This window comes from Rhea pennata, chromosome 13 (genome assembly GCF_028389875.1).
Source record: "Rhea pennata isolate bPtePen1 chromosome 13, bPtePen1.pri, whole genome shotgun sequence".
Taxonomy (NCBI): Eukaryota; Metazoa; Chordata; class Aves; order Rheiformes; family Rheidae; genus Rhea; species Rhea pennata.
Window position 1 is genome coordinate 3,260,490 of NC_084675.1, and position 24,121 is coordinate 3,284,610.

Below are 24,121 nucleotides of genomic sequence, written 5' to 3' on the forward strand. Positions count from 1 at the left end.
CGAACGAGCCGCTGGCGTTCGACGCCGCAGCGAGCGTGGCTTTGACCCGGGCGCGAGATGCGGCTCTTTCAGCCGCTTTAGAGAGCGGAGGCACTCGTGGGGCTGCGTGAAAACGCACTCCAGATGCGAGTGGGGCCGAGCCAGTGCTTGGCACTCTCGTTTTGGCCTGCAAACAGCTCCGGCTGTGACATGCGATTTGCTTTAGCCTTTAGGAGCCCTACGGCTGCCGGCAGCAGCGGGAAGCGGCCGAGGTGGGAGGGTGAATCCGGTTTCCCTGCTGGTAGCACAGCGCATGCCTCCGCTGGGCCGTTTTAGTGGCGTAACCGCCCAGAAGTTTAGTGTTTTGTTTTGTTTTTTTCCCCGAAACCTTTCAGTATTGCAGGTCGGATTCTTTTTTTAAAAAATTTTCAAAACGGCTTGATCTCAAATTCCCCTGGATGCAAACCCTCTGTTTGAAGCACTTTTCCGCTGGCAAAACAACACAAAAATAGTTGCGGTCGTTCTCAGACCAAAATTTCGTACGTGGCTGGCAGCTTTATCGACCCGATTTTCGGCTCTTAGCGGGGGAGCTGAGTTTGCAGGGCTGAGGAGGAGCTGCGCTGCTTCGTTTCGCTGGTGCTCGCCCGGTAATTGAGTTGCACGCGGCTCTCAAAGGCGATCCGGCTGGAAACTCGCCCTAGGGGATCCTCGCATGCGGATCCGGAGCTCTGGAGGGATCTTGGCTCCTGAGGAGGAGCGAGTGCTTTCGCCAAAGCTTGTTCTGCCTCAGTTGCACCCGAGGGCGAGCAAAAACTGTGCTCGGAGCAAAGCCCGGCGCGTGGCTCTGCCGCTGGCCGGCGCGCGCTGGGGCGAGCGCCGCTCCTGCAAAACCGCCCCGTGAAAACTCTGAGCTTAGGCCGGAAAACCCTTGGAAAGCGATTGCGAAAGCAGAGACGAGGAAGTTAAGCCCAGGTTTGTCCCCTTCGTTTAAAGCCTGTTGCAGCCTGGACAAATATTTGAAAGCGGGTTAATAACTTGGGGCGGGCCGCGGGAGCGGGCTCGCGGCGGCCACTGCCCCCCGCCCCGGTTAGGGGTCCCGGACCGCCGCGGGCCGGCCGGGCGCTCGCACGGGCCCCCAGCGCGCTCCCCCCGCCCCGCACCAGCGTCTTCCCGCAGCCTCGGCCCTAACGTTAAACGTCCTTGCGCCGGCGGGGACGCGAGCTTTAACCGCCTGACGCGGCTGCCCGACCCCGAGAGGCGCGAGCGCGGCGACGGGAAATACGTCGCGGGGGCGGAGGGGGGGGGGGGAGCGCGGCGGCCGTTCGCCGCCGCGGAGCGGTGCGGAGCGGTGCGGAGGGGCCCTGGCGTTCCCGTCGCGAGGGAAGGTCGAGCCGCCGGCGGCCGCGGCGAGGAGGCGAGGTAACGGGCGAGCCTTTGTCGGCACGGCACGGCGCGGCGCGGCGCGGCGGCGCTCCCGTGTCTCCGAAGCTCGGGAGCGGCTCCCTTCCGCCCCGGGGAAACCTCGCGGCTTTGGACGGCGGGGCGCGGCGGCGGCGGTGGGGGGACGGATGCGCTCCGCAAACGGCGCGCGGCTCCCTGCCACGCTGCGTGGCGCCTCCTCCTCCTCCCCCCACCCCGCGCTGCCCTCTCCCCCTTTTCGGAGGGCGGCCCGAGCCCGGGCCGGGGTCTCGCCCTGCCGCGCGCGGCCCTCGGCGCCGAGCTCTCCCCTAAGTCGACGCCCCCCCCCCCCTTTGCCTTCCCCGTTTTGCCGTTGCAGGCTGCCGCGGACGTGTCTGCGAGCGAGCGAGCGCGCGGCGGAGGGCCGGCTGCCAGCGGATTAGCTAAAGGCCTAGGCAGCCGTCCCCGGGGAGGATGAGCACCGCGGCGGCCGCCAGCCAGCCGGGGCCGTGCCTCGGCGCCCGGCAGCGGAGCCGCGGCTGAGGCGGGCGTCCGGCCGTCCATCCATCCGGCCCCGTGCGCGACCGCCGGCGGCGGCGGCTGCTCCGCGGCCTGCGGCAGATGCGGCGCGCGGCGGGCGCTCGGCCGTCTCCCCGGCAACCGGAGCCGGAGGGGGCCCCCGCCGCGGCCGGGCGGCGCGGATGGAAAGCTGCAGCCGGGCAGGTAGGAGCCGGCAGGCCGAGCGCGTCCCCCCCCCCCACCGCCGTCCCCGTCCCCGGCGGGGAGCCGCGAACGCCCCGCGGTGACGGCCGGCTCTTTCTCCTCCAGGGAGCCGGACTGGCTGGCTGACTCCGCCGCCGGCCCGCGGTCGGCCGCCCTATGCGCGGCGGCGGCGGCGAGGCCGGAGCGAGCGCCCCGCTGCCCGGCGGGCCTCGGTGACGCCCTCCCCGGCCCGGCAGCGGCGGCGTCCCTGCCCGCCGCCCGCCGACCATGAAGTGCTCGCTGCGCTTCTGCTTCCTCACCACGGCCTTCCTGCTCGTCTTCATCATGTCCCTCCTCTTCACCTACTCCCACCACAGCATCGCCTACCTGGAGCCCGGCGGCTTGAGCGGCATCCACCGGGTCAAGCTGGTGCCCGGCTACGCGGGCATGCAGCGGCTCAGCAAAGCGGGGCTCTACCTGAAGAGCTGCGCCTGCCGCCGCTGCGCGGAGGACGCGGGAGCCTCCGAGTGGTTTGACAGCCACTACGACGGCGACATCTCCCCGGTGTGGACCAGGGAGAACATGGACCTGCCGCCGGACGTCCAGAGGTGGTGGATGGTGAGTGAGCGCCGCGGCGGCGGCATCGCCGGCCCCGCGTCCCCGGCCGCCGCGCAGCCCGGCCCTCGCCTTCCCGCCTCGGCTCCCAGCCCGCTGCGCGTCGCCCGCGGGGTCGCCGCGCGGAGCCGGCCCCGCTTTCCTCCTCGCGCCCTTCCCCTCGGTGGCTGCTGGGCAGGCTCAAAACCGCTTTTGCTCGTCGTGTGGGCGAGGCCCAACGTTTCGGATTTTAACGTTTCGGATTTAGTTTAGCCTCGGCACGGAGTCCGAGTGCCTCTCTCCTGCCCTCAGCTCGCTGTCGCCACGCGTTGCCAGCGATGAAGAGCTGGGTGCTGGCAGGGAGGAAGGGTGGTGCGTCGCCCCCACCTCCCCGGCCAGCACCCTTGCACTCCCGAGACTTGCGGCTGGCTTTCTCCAAAGCGGTGGGCTGGGGAGCGCGTGGGCGATCTGGAGCAGAGCCAGGATTTTCACCCCAGCCTCCCCGACCCACGTAGCGGTTTGCTCCTGCCCTGGGCCCCTAGTTCCTGGCTGGGAAATCCCAGCATCTCGGCAGCGAGGCCCAGGGCAGTGCTGGCGTCCTCCCGGACCAGCGCGGCGGCAGCTCCGCGCTGGCGCCGCTCTTCTGACTCGGAAGCTTTGGGGAGAAAGAAGGGATGTCCCAAAATACTTTGGGGCCCCGTGGAATCTCCTTCATCGAGGTCTTTAGTCCCAACGTCAAGTGAAAGAGCCCGGTTGTGCTCCGGGGCCGCAGGAGAGACCTGAGGGCTTTGCTAAGTCCTCCTCAGCCTGCAGGGATGAGCTGGAGGGAGTTGGAGTGTGAGATGGCCTGAAAGCAAGGCTCGCTCTCTGTTGTGGCCTGTTGTGCTCGCTGCCCAGGCTCTCTTGCCCCAAACGTGCACATTTGGGGTGATTTGGGGGCACTGTACCTGGCCACACGTCTGCCAGGGCATCATGCTGAAGTGGCAGCACCGCCGCAGCTGCAGGATCAGGGAGGGCGGCTCTTTGTACCGTGGTGCATTGGTGGCCCTGCCTGATGTCCTGCTCTTCTCCTTCTGCCCCTCACAGATGCTGCAGCCCCAGTTTAAATCCCACAACACCCACGAAGTCTTGAGCAAGCTCTTCCAGATCGTGCCTGGCAAGAACCCGTACAGCTCCCGCGACCCCCGGCGGTGCCGGCGCTGCGCCGTGGTGGGCAACTCGGGCAACCTGCGCGGCTCTGGCTACGGGCGAGAGATCGACGCGCACGACTTCATCATGAGGTGAGGGCCGCGCCACCGGCGGGGATGGCTTGGGAGGAGAGGGGGGACACCCGGGCCATAGCATGTCCCCAGCCCCACTCCGCTAATCCAGCCAAGTACAAAGGCAGGAGGAATGCAGGCTGCCAAGCGAGCCGGAGGGGGTGGGAGCCTGGGGAGGGACAACGGGGTTTGCCAACGCTGCGCCGTCATATGCATGCCTTAAAACTGCGTCCTCTCCAAGGCCCACTGGGAAAGCAGAAATGTGACTTTTTTTAATTGCACCTTTAGCTTTGAGCTAACCTCCAGCACTATCGATATGCGGGCATAGTCGATATGCGGTAGTGCAGGAGGAAACCAGCTAGATTGCTTAGTGAGATCCTTTCCTTTCTTGACTGTTTGGAGGCAGTGGGAAGGGAGGAAGGAGCACAGATTTCCTTGGCCAGGGCCAGCTGCCGCCCTGGGAAGGCTGTGACAGCAGCACGTGGCACCGGCAGGGTGCATTGGGCCTGCGATCCTACCTTCTGGACGGGGTGCCCTTCTCCGTTTGGTCCTTGATTCTGTGGGAGGTGTCTGACCCACTCGTCCCAGTTTGGCGTCGGAGCTGCCTGGGTTCATCACGGGAGCTGCGGCAGTCAGGCGTGCTGCTGCTGAAGTGGGCCAGCCCCCAGGAGTGCCGTGGTGCCCCTGGGCCACTCGCGGCACGTGGTGAACGAGGCCACACCACCCTCCTGGCAGCTGGAGGGAAGAAATAAAGCCAGACATCCTTAAGTTGTCTAACTGAGGACCCTCTTACTCTGCAAAACTGCCCCAGAGCATCGCGGTTAGGGCATGCACCTGTAGGTGGGTCATGGCCTGGCCCTGCCTCAGTTTCCCTGCTGCTCTCACAGGGTAGCAGCACTGGGCTGGCCCAGTCCTCCCATGGAAGAGCAGTGCTGGGCAGCCCCCCGTGCTCCCTCCTGTAACCACGCAAGCCACCCCTGTGACCTGAATTGCTGCTCATGGCATGGCTGTGCCTGCTGGCAGCCCCAGCCCTGAGCGCTGCTCGCTGTGCCACTCCCCTGGGCTCGCCAGCACTGTTGCTGTAGGATCCCTCCCACGCTTCCCAAAATAAAACCGTGCGCCAGTTTTGTGCGACGGCATCTTCTGCTCCCTTCCAGGCTCAGCGTGGGATTGTCAGAGTGCTCCGAGCCCCAACCGTACTATTGCTCAGTCAGGAGCATGCTCCTAAATCACAGCCCTGTCAGAAAAACGTGCAGAAAGGGGAGCTTGTTCCTGCCTCTCGGGAGCCTCACTTTGACCTGAGCAGTCTTTCTGGTGGGGTTCCCTTTACGCCAGCAGCTGCAGACCTGACTTTACTAGGAGGGAGCAATGATGCTAGCAGGCTTCATGCTGAGCCATCTGGTGCCGGTTTCCCTTGCTACACACCCCAGGAGTGTCTCTGTGGGCCTCCTGCAAGGCTCTGGCCCGCCTGGCTCCAAAAACACCTCTGGACATCAGTGCCTTTTTCTACCAACCCAAATCTCTTAAAGAGATGAGTGGGTCCCATGGCTCACCTGAGTATCGCAGCCAAGCTGCTCAGCAGGGCTGTGATGCGAGGACCGCGTCCCCGTCGCCTGCAGTGAGGAAGAGCTGTGGTATGTCCAAGGCAGGCTTTTCTCTATGGCGTGGAGGTGCACTTGAGTAGCTGCAAGGACTCAGCCAAGATCAGTATTCCTGCAGAGTAGGTGAAAATTATGGGAACCTCTTCCCATCGCCTCGGCTCGGGTTGGACAAGCCCAGGCAACAGCTGCTTGTTCAAGAAGCCCATTGGGTGCTGGAACAGGGCAAAGCCCTAGTGTGGTGGCAGAAGGACAGGTTGCCCTGGGGGGTCTTCTGATGAGCATCTACAAGCCATGAACAATGTGGGGGTGCAGGCGATGCTCTGGCTTGTGAGCACTGGGCTCTGCCAGCTGCTTTGGCAGTCTGTGCAGGCCCTGTGGGGGAAAGGATGGTGCAAGGAGCCTGCAACACTTCTGCTGACACCAAAATCAGCTGTGGCCCAGCTTCTCACACCAAGCTGTCCGGCTCGCTCCAGCACCGATGCTGCCCCACAGCGGCTTTAACAGTGAAAGGTGGCTTGAAATTGCCACTGGAGATGGACTGGATGAGGAGAAGGAGCCTGGTCCTGGGAGCCTGGCACGTCCCCTAGGCCGGCGGAAGGAGCTGTCTGGCTCTTGCTCCAAGCGACCAAATGACGGAGGAAACCCTTGTGTCAACTCACAATCCCTGTACACATCAGCCATCTGGGAAGTGCTCCTTGATTGCATTCAACGGCTTGTATCTAACGCGCATCCATCTTCGAGGAAAGACGTTCCTGCGCAGCCTCGCTGAGATGCAACAGCCCCGTCTGGCTGTTCGTCACCTGCAGTCTCTGAAAAACGTGCCTCTTCCCAGCTTGGCTCTGAGGCTGAGGTTGCTTGTGCTGCCTTTGCTCCCTAGATAAAGAGCCTTCCAGGATTTGTATTTTTTTTCCCATGGAGGCCTCTATGTAGGTCACAACGGTCACTTCTCCGTTGTTTTGGCGAGCTATATTAAACTCCACGTTTCTCACTGCTGGGCACTAGCACCACTGCTTAGATGATTATTTTGTGACTTTCTTCCAACTTTTGAATTGCTGAATGTCCTTTCAGCCATTCCCAAGAAGCTCTTTCCTAGAGCATGTCAGTGGGGCATAACTTCTGCCCCTTGGCACGGATCACCCTGTGTCTCGTATCCTGACTTGTCTTTGCCGCCACCCTGTCTTCTTTGAAACAGTGTGCACAACAGGATCACCGTACTGCATCTGCCTTCATCCCAGTCCCATTTCTCTTGTCAAGCTAGATCCAAGTCATTGCTCCAGCCCTCCCTGCGATGAAATGCGAGCTGTCTCATGGTGTCCTGCTGTTTCCCCGGTATTCTGCTGTTCGTTAAAAATTCTCATCAGCAGAGCTCCTGGGCTTGAGCCGCCTAGACCTGCTGACTTTAAATATTTATCTCTCGTAGCTGCTCTGACATCTTCCTTCCTTGCTAATGGGCTAGAAAGCACTTCAGTGCACCTGGGTGGGAAGCATAAATCATCTCACTGCTTTCCAAACACAGAGCAGCGATTGAATGTGTCTCCATGCTGGCATTAGTACCAATTTTGCCATCTCCAGCTCATAAAAGGTCCATGTCGTGGCTGAGGTTTCTTTTGTTCCTAAAACTTTCATGTGTGATTGAAAAGCCAATGCCTAGAAATACAGCACAAGCCTGGTTCTAAATTGGAGCTGTTTAGGAAAAAAAAAATGAATAAGACGTGAAGAACTGAGGCACAACTGACTATAAATGTTTATACTCTGATGTGATTTTTTTCCCCCCATTACTCAGCAGCACTAAGGAGGGAGGGTAGTAAAGTGCTGTGTCTGCTCGTTTGCATGTGAGCGCTTGTGGCAGTCGCAAAGGTAAGTAAGTCCGGTGCGGCACACAGTCCCCGGGGATCGTGGTGTGTGCAGAAGTGACCCTGGGCTTTGAACCTACCTCGGGGTTGAGCTCTCCCGCTGCCTGTGATGCCCTATCGCTTTGCAGCCGTGACGCAGAGACACGGGGTGCTCTGCGCATTGCCAGCGGTGTGCAAATCGTGCCCAGCTCCCACCTGGGGCAATGCAGGGAGGGGTTTCTTTTTGCACCTCTAAAAGAGGGCTGGGGTGAAAAACAGATCTGAAGGCCAGGGGCTGCTGCTGATGGCACGCATGGATGGTCCCAGTTGATTCCCATGCCTGGATCCTCCTCCTTGGTGTCTGCCTCACGCCTGACTCTCTCCCCAGGATGAACCAGGCCCCCACAGTGGGGTTTGAAGGCGACGTGGGGAGTCGGACCACTCATCACTTCATGTACCCAGAGAGTGCCAAGAACCTGCCTGCCAACGTCAGCTTTGTGCTGGTGCCCTTCAAAACCCTGGACCTGCTCTGGATTGCCAGCGCCCTTTCCACTGGCCAGATCAGATTGTAAGTACCCGGCAAGGCACGGGGCAGCCCCGGCCCCGGCCGGCTGCGGATTTTCGTGGTATCTGCCTCTACGCGCTCCCTGCGTTAGATCATGCAGACAGCCCTGGCTGGGCAGCTTCTTCCGCTGGCTCACCATGCTGGGAGCAATGAATATTCATCACTGGTGCTTCTCTCGGGGCTTGGCTGGTTTCTCTCACTCCTTTCCCACAGGAAAATCTGAATGCCTGGACCGAAGCATCTCCCTTATCTTGTTAGCTTGGTTGGGGTTGCAGTAGGCTTGTGTCCCCAAGGAGATAACCTGCCTCCTGCTTTTTTGCAGCACGTACGCACCCGTGAAGCCTTTTCTGCGGGTGGACAAAGAAAAGGTAAGGACAGCTCCATAGGCTCTTCTCTTCTGCGGTGCCAGCAGCCTGGGGTGGGAAAGCCCCAGGAGAGCGTCCTTCCCCTTACCTCCTCCCCAGATGAGGCCCACTGCTTGGCGCTGTTCCCCAGGCACTATGGCTGCCCAGGCTGCCAGGTCAGCACAAGCCCACTTTTCTCCATAGCTTCCTCTTGTGTGGAGAAGCTTTGCAGAAGTAGCTGCATCTTCCCCTTGGGTTCCCATGAACTTCTCCTTTCTGAGCTGCTGGCTTTGGAAGGAAGGATACCGCTGGGCTGGCCCAGCAGGCAGAGCCTTCCCTAGGGAGGACAGGCTGGTGGTGGCCAGAGACAGTGCTCATGCACTGCTCTAGATCCTAATTTCAGCCTGGCCTCCTAGGTGCAGATCTACAACCCTGCCTTCTTCAAGTACATCCACGACCGCTGGACGGAGCACCACGGGCGATACCCCTCCACTGGCATGTTGGTGCTCTTCTTTGCGCTCCACGTCTGCGACGAGGTGGGTGGCAGCGCAGCCGGCTGAGCCGTGGGGCTCATGCCATGGGGCTCCTCGGTGGTCTCCCTTCCCGGATGTTCGCCGTCCCGCACGCTGTGCCTGGGCAGGGGGTGGGGGAGTAGGGGTAGGTGGCAGGCCAGGAGGGGCTGCGTGATCCCGGCCAGGATCCTGGGCCGTGGCACTGCTAAGGTCACCTTGATTGTATCCAGCTTGCCGTGCTATGGCTGGGAAGAGCGCTCCCTCCAGGGCCCACCACCTTGGCTTTCCTCATTGATTGAGACCATCTAAGCTGTTTCACGGAGCTCCCCTGTAACCTTAGCACCCAGGCCCTTGCTGCGGGGTGCCCACAGCTCCAGCCAGTCAGCCCCAGGCAAGGGGCGAGCTCTGGCTCTGTTTTTGCAACCGTTTTACAGGGCTAAGGAGGGAGGTGGCACTGGCTGTGGGATAAAATTAGAACAGGGTCACTTGTTTGCAGGGTCCGTTTGCCTAAAAGCATGGCGATGGGCAGCCTGTGAATATCTTTAAAGCTTCGGCAGTATCCAGGAAGGCCGTGCGGGGGAAACTGCATGTTCGGCTCCCGCGGTACAGTGCCAAATCCTGCCCCCACACTGAAGCGGATGCTCGTCCGGCAACCAGCATCAGGCTTTAGCAAGCGGATCGCCCGCGAGCTGCCTTTGCCCGGTCAGCCGGGCTCCCGGCGCCCACCGGGCTGGCAGGGCTGCTCGTGGCTGACCATCCCTCCTTGCCGCTGGCAGGTGAACGTCTTCGGGTTCGGTGCCGACAGCCGAGGCAACTGGCACCACTACTGGGAGAACAACCGTTACGCCGGGGAGTTCAGGAAGACCGGGGTGCACGACGCCGACTTCGAGGCTCACATCCTCGACATGCTGGCCAAAACCAGCAAAATTGAGGTTTACCGGGGCAACTGATGGGCCTGACAACTGCGAGTCCTCCAGCTTGCCTTTGCCAATCAGGTTTCCGCGGCACGGGGGGAATTCCTGCAGCCGCCTGCCCTGGCGAGGGCAGAGGGTGAATCTTGCCGAGGCATCCTCAAGCGATCACCGGGAGTGCAAGGATCAGCAGCGTGGCCCCTGCACAGCCCCAGGTGATGGAGCTGCTCCGCAGGGTATTTGGTGCCTCCAGCCAATCAGGTTCTGAGCTAAAAAGGAGATTTTTTTTTAATTAATATTATTATTAAGAAACCTATTTCAGCTGAGAAGGATTTACAAACACAATCAGTGACTGACTGGACGGCGGGAGCGTCCGACTTGCATCTCTTTACAGTCAAACCAAATGCTGCTCTTTTTAAAACAAGAAAAAAAACACCCAAAACCCGGCGACTTTGGGGAAACTCCAAGCAATCATGTCCCGGGACAAGGTAGAAAGGACATTTGAACAATCAGTTTTCCCCTCCCCGACGGCACAGTCTCGCAACGCAAGGACAATAGCGTCTCACGGACGCCAGTGCTGGCTAACCCGAGGAAAGGGGCTGAGTTATTTAACCCTGCGTGCTGCTGCTGCTGCTGAGCTCACCAAGACGTCCTCCCGTTCTGCTTGGTGCTTGAGCGCAAGCGTGGCAGCAGCTGGCTTCGTTCTTCCTTTATTTTGATTTTTTTCCCACCTTGCGTAGCTGCAGCGGCTTTCCCAGAGAAGCCTCCCGCTGTACAATCAGGTCCTGGCGACGTCTGTTTGTATGTGCAGTTGCAATCGTTTGGCCCCGGCACCGGAGGCAGTGGGAAGGGGAGGTCTGGACTCGTGGCCTGTTTGCATTGGGCTGTTGGGAGCCTGCTGAGGAGAATCTGGGATTCAAATTCAGATACTCCTGCGCGTCGAGAGGGCAAGGTCGGCCCGGTGAAGAGCTGGCCGCCGGCTCCAAGCTGACGCTCCGCTGCAGACTGATGTCTGCTGGCGTGAGCGAGTGCTTGCAGCCGGGGGGGGGACCTGCCTCCGGGGAGGGAAGGAGAGGAACCAAAAGAGACGCTTATTCGGGGGGGGTGGCATCACCTTCTCTTGCCGGTAGTTAGATGGGCTCTCCGTTGTCCAAGGATTGACTAATGGTAGGACGAGTTTAGAGGGAAACCGTGCAAAAGGCAGCTACAATCCCGCAGAACCAGTAGCCCGATCCCTCCAGGCGACCTCTGCAGGGCCCGCTTCTGATTTATGGCAATCTTGAGGGTCGAAGGAGAAGAAGGGAGCCCGGCCGCAGCAGCTGTGGCTAGCCAGGGCCACAAGAGGGATGGCTCTGGATCAGGTCCCGTGCGCCTGTGCCACAAGCGAGGCCAGCACAGCGTGGGATCAGGCTTACCGGCTCCAGGCCGCTGCGGTTCCTCATCCCCGCAGAGGCAGCTGGGACAGCGAGCACAAGCTGCCCGCAGGCACCAGGTGGATGCCGCTGTGGGATGCGGGAAGAACCAGCTGCAGGATGCAAGAGGTGACGATGGGGACCGGCCCTGGTGAGGGCACAGGCTGTGGGCTGGGGCTGGCCTTCCCCTGCGCTGCAAGGGGAGGAAGAGGAAAAAAGTTAGATTTCCTTTTGCTCTCAGAATGGGAAAAAAAGATTAGAGATAGCTTTAGTGGGTGAATGAAACGTGCTTTTGTTTTTGTTTTATTATAAACGGACAGCTCTGTCGAGAAGCTGAAATCCCAAAGTCTTTTCTCCATTTTTGATCATGGATGACTTGCAGGATTGGACTTGTGTGTGTGTTGGTCTGGGCTGGGTGAGGTTTGTGGAAAAGGCTCCCTGGCTGCACTGCGAGGAGGAGGAGGAGGAGGAACACAGGCACTTTGGCTCTTTTACAGTAATGTTTCTACAGGTGTGTCCCTGACTTTCCCAGTCCTGAGGCCAACGCTGCTATCCCCATGTCCCATGTATGGGCTGGGGTCAGCTGGGCCCATGTTTGAAGCTCGGGGGGTTCAAGTGAAGGTAGCAGGTGGCAAAGAAACAGTACCATAGCAGCAGAAGAGGTGCTTCTGCTCAGTTAGCCACTGATGTAGTGGAAACCCTTGAGCCTTGCAAATTCTCATTGCTTTTCCATGATGTATATTGATATCTAATATGGACTCTTTTAGCAAGTGTCTTTTGCTATGGGTCCTGGTAAAATTAAACAGATGCCTGTCAGCAGGTGCAGGGCAGGAGGAAGGCAGAGCCTGAGGCTAGGCTGTGGGTCAAGCCTCCGTGCAGGAGGGACAGGGTGAGATGCCGAGGGAAACTGCCTCCCTAGAGATGTGATTAAAAACACTTTATTTTGGTTAGTCAGTCGGTTGGTTTTCAGAGGTGCTGGAAGGTTCAATAAAAAGGCAGTCATGGCAAATGGGATCGAACAGAAAAAGCCTGCACCTCTGTATCATGGCCAGGTCTCTCCTGGAGAGGGACCCTCAGCTGTACAGCTGGGGATGTGAGGCAATGGTGATCCTCTGCCTGGGATGGGTGAGCCCCAGAGGTGCCTGGCATGGCAGTGCTGCTGCCAGGGCAAAGCCACCGCTGTCCAGAGCGGGCTGCCCCAGTGCAGGAGGCTGCTGCAGCAGCTGGGCTGGGGGGCTGCTGGAGAAAGCTCTGCCTGGCCCCCAACTCCTTGTTGCAATAGTTATTTAAGGAGCAAGCACCATAGTTTTCTGGGCTTGAGGTATTTTTTCTTTTTGTATCTGGCTTTTCTGTAACAACCTCTTACCTGTCTCACTGGTTTGGATTGTTTTTTCAGTGTTTTTTCCCTTTTCTTTTTTGAGTTTTCTCTCTGCAATCATGAAACACAAGCATTTGGGTCACCTAGAGAAGGCACCGAACATCCCCTGGGCTGGGGACCTTTGTCTTTTCTTTTTCTGTCCACAGGGCTTTAAATCCACAAGTTTCTTGGAAGGTTTTTTAGTCGAAGAGGTTCTGTGATGCTTTGTGGCTGGCTGCCCCTGCCTGGTGCCGGCCATGTGGAGAAGAGCCGGAGAAGGGCTGGCAGGATGATCGACCCTCAACGCAGTCCTCACTCCCCTGGTTTGTCACTCTGGCACTCAGAGGCCGGTTATTCCAAGGTTATTCCTGGTCTGCACCTGTCCTGGGGCTTTTTTAGGAGAAGAAAAACAAAATAAAAAAAATCCACAAAAATATGAGCAACAAAGAGTGCCTTCACCATCTCCTGTCGGCTATGCTGGACTGTCCCTGCTCCCCACGCTGGCTCTGGGCTGGTTTGCCCTGCGAGCGTGGGGTGTAGGTGTTGGGCTGATTTATCTGGCAGTCGGATCGGCTTCCTTCCTTATTCCTGTGCTGCTGGGCTGGATGTTGGCAGGAAAAATGCTGCTGGGAGGATGACAAAAAAAAAAAAAAAAAAAAAAGGAAGCACCTTCTTTGCTTTGGTGGAGGTGCTGTCAGAGCAGGCGTGCTGGAGGAATCCAGCTGCGGAGGTTCGACAAGGCCGGGCCTGCTTCTGCCCGGGCTGAGCAGGGCTAGGCCAGACAATCATGGGGCAGGAGGAGGCATGGGTGCCAAACGCGTGCTGCGCTGCACCCAGCAAACAGGCGGCCCTCTCAGACTGCATTTTTCAGGTAACTTCCTTCCCCCAGCTTTTTTTTTTTTTTTTTTTTTATATATAAAAAAACACATCCTGATACAAGGACTTGCAACCACTTCTGTTTCTTTGGCAGAGCGGCCAACGAACACACGCACGAGCATGCTGCAAGCCCTGCGGGGAGGGGGCCGCAGGCGCTTTGCCTACGAGTACCACTGTACTGTACATAGAGGAGATGTAGGCAGAGGCTACGGGCAAGGTGTGCGGCGGGGCGGGGGGAAGAAGCCCTGGAGTCCGCCGTGCCATCAGGGCTCACGCTTCCCGGAGCTCAGGCGTACCCCGGCGGGGGCCGCTGGCTCTCTGGCCGACGAGCCGGGTCTCCGCGGGGCTGCCCGGCCTTGCCCACCCCGCAGAAGCGCAGCGGTGGTGCTCACCGCGCTGGTACCCAGTGTGGCAGGAGAAACCGAGGGTTGGGGTCATGTTTGTCATGCGGTGCCATGCTGGGAGAGAGAGACACCAGTGCTAGGAGCAACTGGGTGGCTTTTCCCATAGCCTCTGTCTACATGGGTACTTCTGCACACAACTGTCTTAAAACAACTTTTTTTTTAGTCAATAAAAACCATGCATCAGATCCGCGCTGTGCTTTCCTTCTGGGGCAGGTTGGGAGCCCAGCTGTGCAGGCTCCACCTGACTTTCAGCTCCAGGACGCTCACGGGTGCGTTTCGGGAGCTAGCAGTTCGGTTTGTGCTGTCCCCTAGAAATTAAAGGAGATTTACCTTGATTCTGTACTGTACAGCTCACAAGCTTGTCTGCACCTTCTGGCACACAGTCAAGTTCTCCTGAAGACTCAGTGACCAGAAGCTGCTTTCTAACACAAGGAGGAGGGGAAAAAAAAAAAAAAAAAAAAAGGAGTCTTGGGAGCCACAAGGCTGGTCCTCTTCATCACACGTTTCTCAGCAGTGTCCAGTGGAAGCTGTACACCGTGGCCCCACCACGAGGTTGGCTGGTCCCTCAGGGAGGGGAGCACGTGCCGCACGCCCAGCCCCAAGCCTGGCTCGTTGGTGGGGTCAGGAGGAGGCAATGGGAAGGGGGGGAGCGAAGGACAGGGGGGGTGGTGGGGCTGGGGGGAGCAGGACAGATGCTCTGCTGCATGTGGGCTGCGGCTGTGCCACGCATAAGCCACGGGCTGTAATTAACCCCCCCCCAGGAGCCCAGGACCTGCGCCGAGGAGCAGAGCCCCGACAAAATCCCCTCTGCCAAAGTCCGCGGACTCTGCCCCGTGTCTGAGTCATGCCTGGGCGTAGATCCTGCTGCTCGCCTGGGCCTGCTCTGCATCAGCACCCGGCACGGCCCTCCTGGCCCTCTTCAGCACCTGAAAAAGAGAAGGCGGCGTTGGCAGGGCGAAGGCAGCTGGCACCAGCCCCCGTCCCCAATCTCCCCGTCCCGAGGACATCGACCTGCAGCCGAGCGGGCTCATGTCCAGCTTCAGTCCGATTTCCAGGGCAGAGACGTCGGAGGGATAAGAGACATCCCGCCTCCCCACTGGGAGCCAGACTTTAGCGCTTGTCTTTTCACTGGCTCAGAAGCAGTTTTGGAGATTTTTTTGCCGCACCTTTTGGGTGCCACAGTGGCTTCCCTGGTGGGGGCAGAGGCCTGGCATGGAGCTGACTCCGGTCATTGCCACCGCCACCCCTCCACTGAGGGAGCTCCCCGCAACCCGGGCTCCCGGCACAAAGAGGGCTAAAGCTGAGGTCAGGGTGCTGCAGTGAACTGAGCCCCCTCCTCAGCTCCCAGCTCACTTCCCACTGGAGCTGCGGTTGTCTGGTAGCACCAGCTGCATCCTGAGCTGCCCTTTGCCAAGGACCATCTCTTGGCCAGCGAGCTCTGAAAGGGTCTCAGCTTGGATTTTCATTAGGGATCCTCAAACGCCCAGTCCTGTCCCTACCAGGTGGGAGAGAGAAAAGAGCCAGACTCTTCAGTGGTGCCCACTGACAGAACCAGAGGCAATAGGCACAAACTGAAATAAAAGAAATTTCATTTAAACATAAGAAAAAGCTTTTCTGCTCTGAAGGTGGCCAAGCACTGGAGCAGGTTGCCTGGAGAGACTGTGGAGTCTCCACCTGCGGAGATATTCAAAACTCGACTGGACACAGCCCTGAACAACCTGCTCTAGTAGATCCTGCTTTGAGCAAAAGGGTTGGACTAGATGGTCTCCAGAGGTCCCTTCCAACCCCAGGGATCATGACTCACCTTGTGGTGGCAAAGGGTGCAGGGTCCAGGAGGTACCTGCCATCTCCATCTCCAAAGGGTTTGCTCCAGCTGAGCCCTGGCAGAGGGCAACAGCCTTCTCCAGCAACAGATGTGCTTCAAGAGCTGCGAAATGGGCAGAGAGAAAGGGAACAGGGCTCTCCTGCCGAGCAAAGCCACTCGTCACCTCAAGAGGGGCTGGAAACCTGCAGTGAGACTCAGAGGTGGCCCCAGCTCACCGCACTCAGCCTGCCCAGCACTCCAAGCCCACGCTCCTGTGCCCTAGCTCAGCGTGCGTGAGGTCAGGGTAGCACACAAACTCTTGGAGGACACTGCCAAGAGGGTACAACAGCCTGGACACTGCTGAAGCAGATCCTCGCTCCCAGGTCTCCTCTGGGGGAAGTGTCAGCCAGGAGGATTATACTACTTATTGCCTCCTGAGATACAGCAGAGCAGAAGCTGGCTGCGGCGATCGTGGCAGGTACCGGGAGGCAGGGAGAACCGGTTTCTGTGGCACAGACAGGAGCAGAATCACTCGTGTTTGGGAGGACAGTGTTGAAACCCCCTTTTTCACCCTACCACCGATTCATCAGGCTGAAAGGAAGAAAATTTGAAAGGAGGCACAGGCAGAGGAAGTGACTTCCCCTGAGCTGATGGAGCGGAGCCAAGGCTTGCTCCACCTCCCAGGTCACGCTGTTAACGGCTGGAGCAGGGAGCCCGCGACAGGCCCAGCATCCCTACAGGAAACCATCCAGACAACCACATAGTTTGGATCCTAAGAGACACACGAGACTCTTGAGTAACAAATTGCCAGTCAAATTCCAGCAGCAAGAATAGTTAAAATGTCTCTTTATTAATATACAAACCGAGCAACATTGAAGCCAACTGAAAATATTAAATGAAATAAAGCATGATATAAATACAGCATACATAATAACATGGCCTCAGTGGACAGCAGCGAGCTCATCCTTGTTTGTGCACTTCAGAACAACTGTCCATGTCGTCCCCCCCCCCAAAAAAAAAAAAAAAAATCAAAGCAGCTTCTATCTCTCCGTAAACCCCTTCCAGTTCAAAACCAGCAGAAGTAAAGCTACTGCTCCTCCCAAAGGCACGCTACGCGGCACACTATCGCACACTTTAACATTTCTTCGATCCCAAAGTTCAAACAGATTAAAAACCATCACTGTACTGCTCAAAAGGATCTCTCGGGGTTTGCTCGCTGAGACCCTGGAAGGGGAGAGGGAGATGTCTGTGGTGGATGGGGAAACACCATGAAGTTGTTCCTTGCTCTGTCCCATCTCAGTTACATCAGTCGCACAACGTTCACAAGCATAAGGCACTAGAAAATACTTTCACAGGTTCAAACTTCAGTTGTTCTTAAAATTTACGCTGCAGAGTACTTCAGAAGTCCTCCCAGCCCTTTAATATCAGTTCTCAGGAGACGGCTAAAAGCACGAAGGGACTCTGGGCAAATAAAATTAAGGCGCAGCTGACACTCCAACGAAGCATGAGCTGCGAAGGGACGTCCAGTGCTGCCCGCAGTTCACAAGATGGCAGTCTCTGCTTGGATGACACTGCTGCCCTCGGCACAAGGGTATAACTATAACTTGTCTCGCTATGAGAAAGCCAGACTTGGGTCTGGAAAACTATTTGTAGCATGGAAGAAAGCCCAACTGTGCCACAGAGAAAGGCTAAAGTTTAGGACTTTTCTTTGTAGATAGAAAATGGAATCGCTCACTAGTTGGGCTGGCTGACAACTCCGAGTAACTACTAAAACTTGTTGCAGAAGCAGGCATCAAGCACTTGTGTGGGAAGATCAGCTGTTATCAGTATGAACAAATTAATAAATCTGAATGAGAACACCTTTCTTAAGTGCCTCTTTCATTATAATTGCCCACTCCTCTTCCTGAAGATACCCTAGTTTGAACAGGAGATACTTTTGGAACAAAGCTGAGCTTGTCATACCTGCAAAGAAGTGGTATGTTTTATACTGTCACTCAAAAGCAAAACCTGACATTAGCCATACAAAAGAGTTTTAAAACAAATAGGAGATAAGAAGTCATCTGAACAAACACTAAGGGCAACACAAAAAGATCCCCACTGCTGAAAAAGCCTTAGCTCCCACATTTCCTGACTCAGGTCTCCAAATGTGAGCTAATACTGTAAAGAAAGCATTCAAGCAGAGAATTTTGTTTCCTTTAATGCAATGAGACACTCATACCCTAAACCAACTGGGGCTTCTTCCTTTAAACAAAGGATAAAACCCACTACAGCACGAGCAATATACTGAATAAATACATTTCTGGAAAAAAAGGAAATATAGGTCAGCACAAACAGCTGCCCAGGCACAGAAACTGTGCATTTAAACAGGGTCTCCCAACTGATTTATTTTAGGTCAAGATAAATTCCAATGTGCAGACAAGCAACGTACCAGAAAATTAGCTTCCACTCTCCCCAGTCTTTTCTTAAAAATATCCGCTGACATTTGTATCTGCTCAGTACGTTCAGAATACAGACCTTCAGTAAGAAATCAAATGGCACACACGATCAGTGCACAAATACCTAACCTAAGCTTTAAGGCATTTACAAATATTTAAAGTTCTTCCTCCCTCAAATGCAAAGACTAGCCTTGCTGAGGGTTATAAGCACACTGCAATTACAATGTTTAAGAAAAGTTTAAAGTGCAAAGAAAATTTCCAAATGTCGTTTAGAGACAGCTTGAAGTGTCCTGATGACATTAACCCCTTCTTCCCCAAGTCCTGCTCCCTCCTGCCTTCACGTTTCTTTTTTTTCCCTTTTCTATTTTTAATCTTAGCAATGGCTTAAGGAAAAGGTAGTTTAAAACAGAGATACATCCAGAACCGCTCTAAAATTAACCTGACCATGTACTATAATAAAATCATTTGATAGGACAAATCTGAAGATTGTGAACTTTTTGCTCAACTTCACCAGTGGCAAAACATTCTGTCTTAAAATAAGAAAGACTTAAGTGTTTGCAAGCAACTTTCTTTTCCAAACATGGAAACTACCTTGTTTCTCACAAAAAGCAGGCATTTTGGTTAAAGTGGGATACAAGTGAAGGCTAGCTCTGGCCATGCAACTGTTGATGCTGTACCTCTGCAGTTAGACACTACTGGCAAGAACGTGCCAGTGACAAAAGTAGATTGCTTCAAGTAATCTACTGCACAAACTCACCACCAGCTCCAGTTTGGCATGATTACTTTCATCTGAATGAAAAGGGATAGAGGGAAACTTATGTTAGAAAGCAAGTGCCACTGCCATTCTTGTTTCCTAGATAACACTATCCTGATTCTGTTTAGTCACAACTATCACTCAATGTGTGTCCAGCACTAAGTCTACAGACCTTTGTAGAGAAACATGCTCCCTGAGCTGGAAATTGGGGTGGGTAATCTCTCCAAGACTGGTGGTAAGTGGTTAAGAATGAGTAATGGACAAAGGGATCCAGCTGCAATCATGCTTCTCCTTCCATCTCACCTCATCTGTTTTCCATCTCCCTGTCCGTTTCCAACTTGCTGTGCCCCGCTCTCAGAGCGGCGAAAGGAATTAATGTGCTCAACTGGCAGAGGAAGGACATTAGAAAGGTGTTATGGACAGCAGGAAAATACTAGCCCAGGAAGAAGGAAAGGTTGCACAATGGAAGAACAGCCCACATAGAAGGGGAAGGGAATAGTATGAAAAGGTTGAGGCTGTTAAAAAAAAAAAAAAAAAAAAAGAGAGAGAGAGAGAGAGAGAGAGAGAGAGAGAGAGAGAGAGAGAGAGAGAGAGAGAGAGAGAGAGAGAGAATCTCTCTTTGGCACCCCAGATACCTCTTTTATTGTGCCTGCACAGTTGGAGAGGCTGCACGGTGGGCTGAACCAAGCAACTGATATGATTAAAAGAATTTTCAGGTAACTTTTCACCTAGACCAGGTCTCAGCTCAGTCTGTGAAAACTCCACAACGAGTTCTGCAGGCGCTGGGGTAGAGGTTTGCAACGTAAAGCAGCTCACAGCAGGGGCTGCTGCAATGGGTGACAGCAGTCACAAATCCACACGGGAGTCCAGAACGCTGGTATCTGCAGCATTCACAAGCTGAAGAGCTTCAACTTGATACAAAGAGACAGATTTAGAGCAAAACTGGCACAGATGATGAAACACTAGATAGAACAAAGAGGGGAACCTTGCTCACAAGAGGATTTACTGCAGCCATAGGCTGGAATTAAGAGATGTTACAGGAAAAGCAACAAGGGCTAAGACAGCTTGAACACTACAGGAGGAAGGAGGAATCCAAGCTTGTACCAAGACTTTGAGATGAAGTGGGAGTATCGCATAAGCTTCCCTCCTTGCCACAAAATAAAAAGAAGAAACTGCCCCTGAAGTCTTATCAAATCCGCACACTGGGAGTCAGCATAGAGAAAACATGAAGAAACTAAGTCTGGCAAAGTAAGAGGCAAAATTCACTGTAATTCACCTTCCTGAAACAGAAAACATCATTCCCAAATAGACAGCTTTAATTTCATCCTCAGATCATTAAATATGAAAAATCAAATCCTTCTCTAATACAGAATTTACTCAAGTCCTTCAGCTCCCACCCGAGGAACTGACAAAATATGACAGCTTAGGGAGGGATGTAACATTATGTGAGTTGTAAGAGGAACTAATAGGCACCCATAAATTAGGAAAAACAAGGAATATAACTGTTTGTAACTGAAATGATACTTCAAGAACAAATGGTTGTTACAGGACAACATGCTGCTAATTTTTCTGTTTGGTCTTAACCAGTTCCCTCCAGAGAACAAAATGAAGCATTTAAGCAAAGATCTCTCTCCAGTAGCTGCATCAAGTACTTTAGTTCATCTCAGATATACACTTTATTTTCTCTTGAAGAACTATCATGCCTCATCAGTGGCAACAAATGACCAATAAACTGTAATCTGAAGGGCTGCTCTAAGACACATCCTAAGTGTCAAGTATAGAACTCTTTCTTTGGTCTATCACCTCTTCCCACGGATAAGGAAGGCACAGCAATGTCCCATGTAAAAAGCTGGGAGAGGAGAGATTCCGTAAGAATTTCTGACAGATTTTGTGCATTATTCCCACATCACATGCTAGTAGAGCAGAGGTCCTCTTTGGTACATATACTCAGGACGGAAATAGTAGGATTATAATATCCACAAGGAAGGACAGGAAAAAAGTGATTCTAGATTTTAACTTGCTATTAGCTGCTTTATGAGGCTTTAGTTTAAGCAGGGCATTAATCTGGATATGCTAGGTAAAAATTCAATTCAGACAGCAGTAATAGAGGAATCTGGAAGAAATGACAATCAAGCTCAATCTCCACCTTCCAGAGTCATGCGGTCATCTCCCGCCTGGGAGATCTCAAGCAGCTATCCTACTATACTCACTGCATTTCAAAGGTAGAGGAATTCTTACAAATCAGTTTGAAAATAAGTTTGAAATCCTGGAAGATAACACACACTGCAAAGGAATCCACTATTTGCAAAGGAGGGTATGCTCAAAGTGGTGACACCCACGTTTAACGTATTGAATCTCCTGTCATCACATCCTTGAATCCTTAATTCTCTCTTCATCTTACCCCCACCCTTCCCCGTTCTCCATTCCTAGGTTTCACAGCTTCTGTATCAGGCTGCATTGGGGAGCTTGCTCTGACAACCTATTACAAGGTGTAAAGGTTTTCGACTTTCACCTCTTCCGCCTCTAAACCCTCTTTGTATGCTGAGGACATCTAGCTCCTAAGTACTGCATACTGGCAGATCAAAGATTCAACTCAAAGCAAGATCTCAATCAACCAGAACTTTATACAACAAAAATCTGGCGATGTCTTGGGCACCGATTTGCTCACATTTACCTTACTGATGCTCACCCACTCAGTGGAAAAGGAAGCGCCCAAAAAAGGTTCTAGATCACAGAAGAGGAAAGAGCTCACGCAGCTGACAGGGCAGACATCAGTGCAAGGCTGAACTCCAGACAGAAAGAGGTTAGCTTGGACAGCAGGAGAAAGACTGTGAAGAATAAGCAGATGCCAGAGGCAAAAAAAAAAAAAAAAAAAAAAGTTCAAAAGATCTCTTTTCACATAAAGAGAATCTTTGCTTTTGATTGAGCTCACAATGGGAAGAGGGGAAAGAAGAAAAGAGAGGTAAATCTGTGCAATACAGTTTGGCTTCCCCTCCACTTCTTTGCCATTTGCCACTGGTGTTTCCATCAGGCTATATTTTGACACTTAGAGAAGAGGTGAATCCCAACTGCAGTCTAAAGCATCTCTAGGAGCATGATGGCAAAGAGCTTTGCTGAAGGAAAGCAATTTAAAATCCCGCTTCTGTACTCAGGGCCTGGCATAAACTTACTCCCTTCATTTGAGGTATTACCAAGACAAAGAAATAAGGAGTGTGACAGATATGAGGAGAGAAACTTGAGTCCTGCAGGAGTTACTGAGATGCCCTCTCACTCCAGAAAAAGCACCGTGTTTCTTGCAATACCACCAGCACCACAGGTGAGAAAAATGCTGGGTCTTTTACTCTGATTTCAAAATAGCCACAGTCAGCTGAAAACACAAGATGTTGTTCCCTCCCACTGCTCAAGTTCCCCAAACACAAGTTTTATATGAAACTTGCATTTACTGCATGAGCTTTGCCAGAAAGGCTTGACTGAGTCACATAAACAAGAGAGAGTGAAAGAGAATCCACAAAGAGACTATATACTGCGCGGTTGAAACAGGAACAGTGTTTCAACAGTGCTATTAACATTATAGACTAACATCTGTCCTTGTTAGAAGCAAGTTTTTCTGCTAATAAAATCTCCAGAAATCCCATTCCCTTGTAGAAGTAAAACATACATGTTGATCTTCAATTATGTTTATCTGAATGGTAACAACAAAAAAAAAACTTACCAGCAGTACTGTCACCTCAGTGATCTGATGATTAACTCTATTTTACTCCCCGCTAGCGAAAAAACAATGGGCAAATGGGGGCAGTGACAGGCTGGAACATACCAAGACCTGTCTCTTCGCTGCTGCTCACGCAACGCTATGTCTTGTGCCAGTGAGGTAGCTGATCGTTCTATTGCTGTGTGTCAGCGCACTGACCCCTCTACAAAGTGGTATGCGGAGAGCAAGGTGAAGTCGCACACAGTTCAGCCAAGGGGACAGGAAACCTGAACTACAGGCAGCAAATGCCTGCTGTTCCACACCTTCCACCAGAGAAGAGACAGAAAGGGCACAGTCCTCAGGTGTTCACCTGAACACCGTAAGGCTGGGGCCTCTGGTGTTCACTCCTACACAGGTCTCCCACTGTATGCTCCCGTAGACTTCTGGGTGCATGCTCAACGCTGCCCTTCATCCGCTGGGGCATCAGGGAGCCTGGCAAGTGAAGGATTGAAGGAGGGAGACGGGGAGGGCAAAAGGCTGAGAAAGCTTGAAAATTAAAAGTTCTAAAATGTACAAAATGTAACACACTGGAAAAGTTTAAAAATTGCAAGACAAGAAAGGAGATGAAAGAAACATGGGATGAGGAGATGGATTGAAAGATGATGGCAGAAGACTCCAGCTTGGGAAAAGGAGTGGGTCTAGTCAGCACTACTCCCTCTGGTAGCCACTCAGTTCTATCTCATCCTTGCGGCGACGGTGTGTGAAGAGGGAGCTGAAGGGGTAAAGCTTCGCTTTGGCCTGGAAGCGCTGTCCAGCAATGTCGATCTCATACTCGCCATGGTTGATGAAATCAGTTGTCACCACCAGCTCTTCTCCTGTCTTCTCATCAAAGTGCTGCACAAAGCCAAGGCAGACATGGCGCTCCAGAGTGTAGCTGTAGGCACTGCTGGTGGTCTTGCCCACGTAGCGGCCGTTGCGGAAAATGGGCTCCCCCCACCAGGGCCAAAGGTCCGTATCTGTGTCATGGTCCTCAAGAATGAACATGGTAAAGCGCTTGTACACACCATTCTGCTTCTGCTCTAGCAATGCTTCCTGGCCAACGAACTCCATTTCCTATGGAGAAAAGGAAGCATCTACTGATGAAAGGAACATGAACTGCAGCAGCTGCTGCCATATGCTTTGTCAAGTCAGGTTGCTTCTATATACAAGAAATCCAGCTCAGAGAGAGGTTTTGCTAAACTGTGTTAAAAGATACCCAAAAATATTTTTGAAGTAGGCCTTTAAAAATTTTAGTTTTCACCATATTACTGGCTCCATAAGCATACTATGTTTTAAAAAATAGAGGAAAACAGTAATAGCATAAGAAATTTGTATCCTTAACCATTACATTTTCTTCTCTAAACTATCTGATGCAAGCAATTGTTCTGGCTAGTGCAAAGATGTGAAAATAAAGAAAATAAGCAACTGAAAGAGATGGCCCCTGCCAACACAAATAAGCAGGACACAGCTTCGTGTTGTTCTATGTTTTTAGTAAAAATAGAGAACTGCTGCCCTTGATGCCCACCCTCATATGTTTTTGACCTTATCAAATGCCACTTGGTGCACAAGCTGGCTTTTGCTCCACCAAACTGGGGAACCAGCTGGAAGAAACATGAACTCTGAGCACTTAAAAAGCTGAACACCACCCTCCACTC

General features: G+C 53.9%; 2 protein-coding genes across 7 annotated transcripts in view; one reads left to right on the forward strand and one right to left on the reverse strand.

The window, feature by feature from the left end:
- The first annotated feature begins 1,991 nt into the window (after positions 1-1,991).
- Positions 1,992-13,931, forward strand: ST3GAL2 (ST3 beta-galactoside alpha-2,3-sialyltransferase 2). Of its 2 annotated transcripts, none has more exons than XM_062586111.1 (7): positions 1,992-2,100; positions 2,206-2,697; positions 3,760-3,953; positions 7,754-7,933; positions 8,253-8,298; positions 8,691-8,810; positions 9,563-13,931. In XM_062586111.1, the coding sequence occupies exons 2-7, from the start codon at positions 2,368-2,370 to the stop codon at positions 9,734-9,736; spliced, it is 1,044 nt and encodes a 347-aa protein (XP_062442095.1). In that variant the 5' UTR covers positions 1,992-2,100; positions 2,206-2,367; the 3' UTR covers positions 9,737-13,931. The 2 variants fall into 2 exon arrangements, with proteins under 2 accessions (XP_062442095.1, XP_062442096.1); XM_062586112.1 differs by lacking the exon at positions 9,563-13,931 and adding an exon at positions 9,283-9,556.
- A 2,448-nt stretch (positions 13,932-16,379) lies between these two features.
- The window catches only part of PDPR (pyruvate dehydrogenase phosphatase regulatory subunit), a 29,098-nt gene continuing 21,356 nt past the window's right edge, over positions 16,380-24,121 (reverse strand). For 4 of the 5 annotated variants that reach the window (XM_062586293.1, XM_062586294.1, XM_062586296.1 and 1 more), the window contains 3 exons: positions 22,452-23,540; positions 21,429-21,567; positions 18,046-18,064 (listed from right to left, as the gene is read on the reverse strand). In XM_062586293.1, the coding sequence (XP_062442277.1) occupies positions 23,136-23,540 (405 nt within the window). In that variant the 3' untranslated portion in view covers positions 18,046-18,064; positions 21,429-21,567; positions 22,452-23,135. Of the gene's footprint in view, positions 18,065-21,428; positions 21,568-22,451; positions 23,541-24,121 lie in introns of all 5 variants that reach the window. The other variant, XM_062586295.1, reaches the window with a different exon arrangement.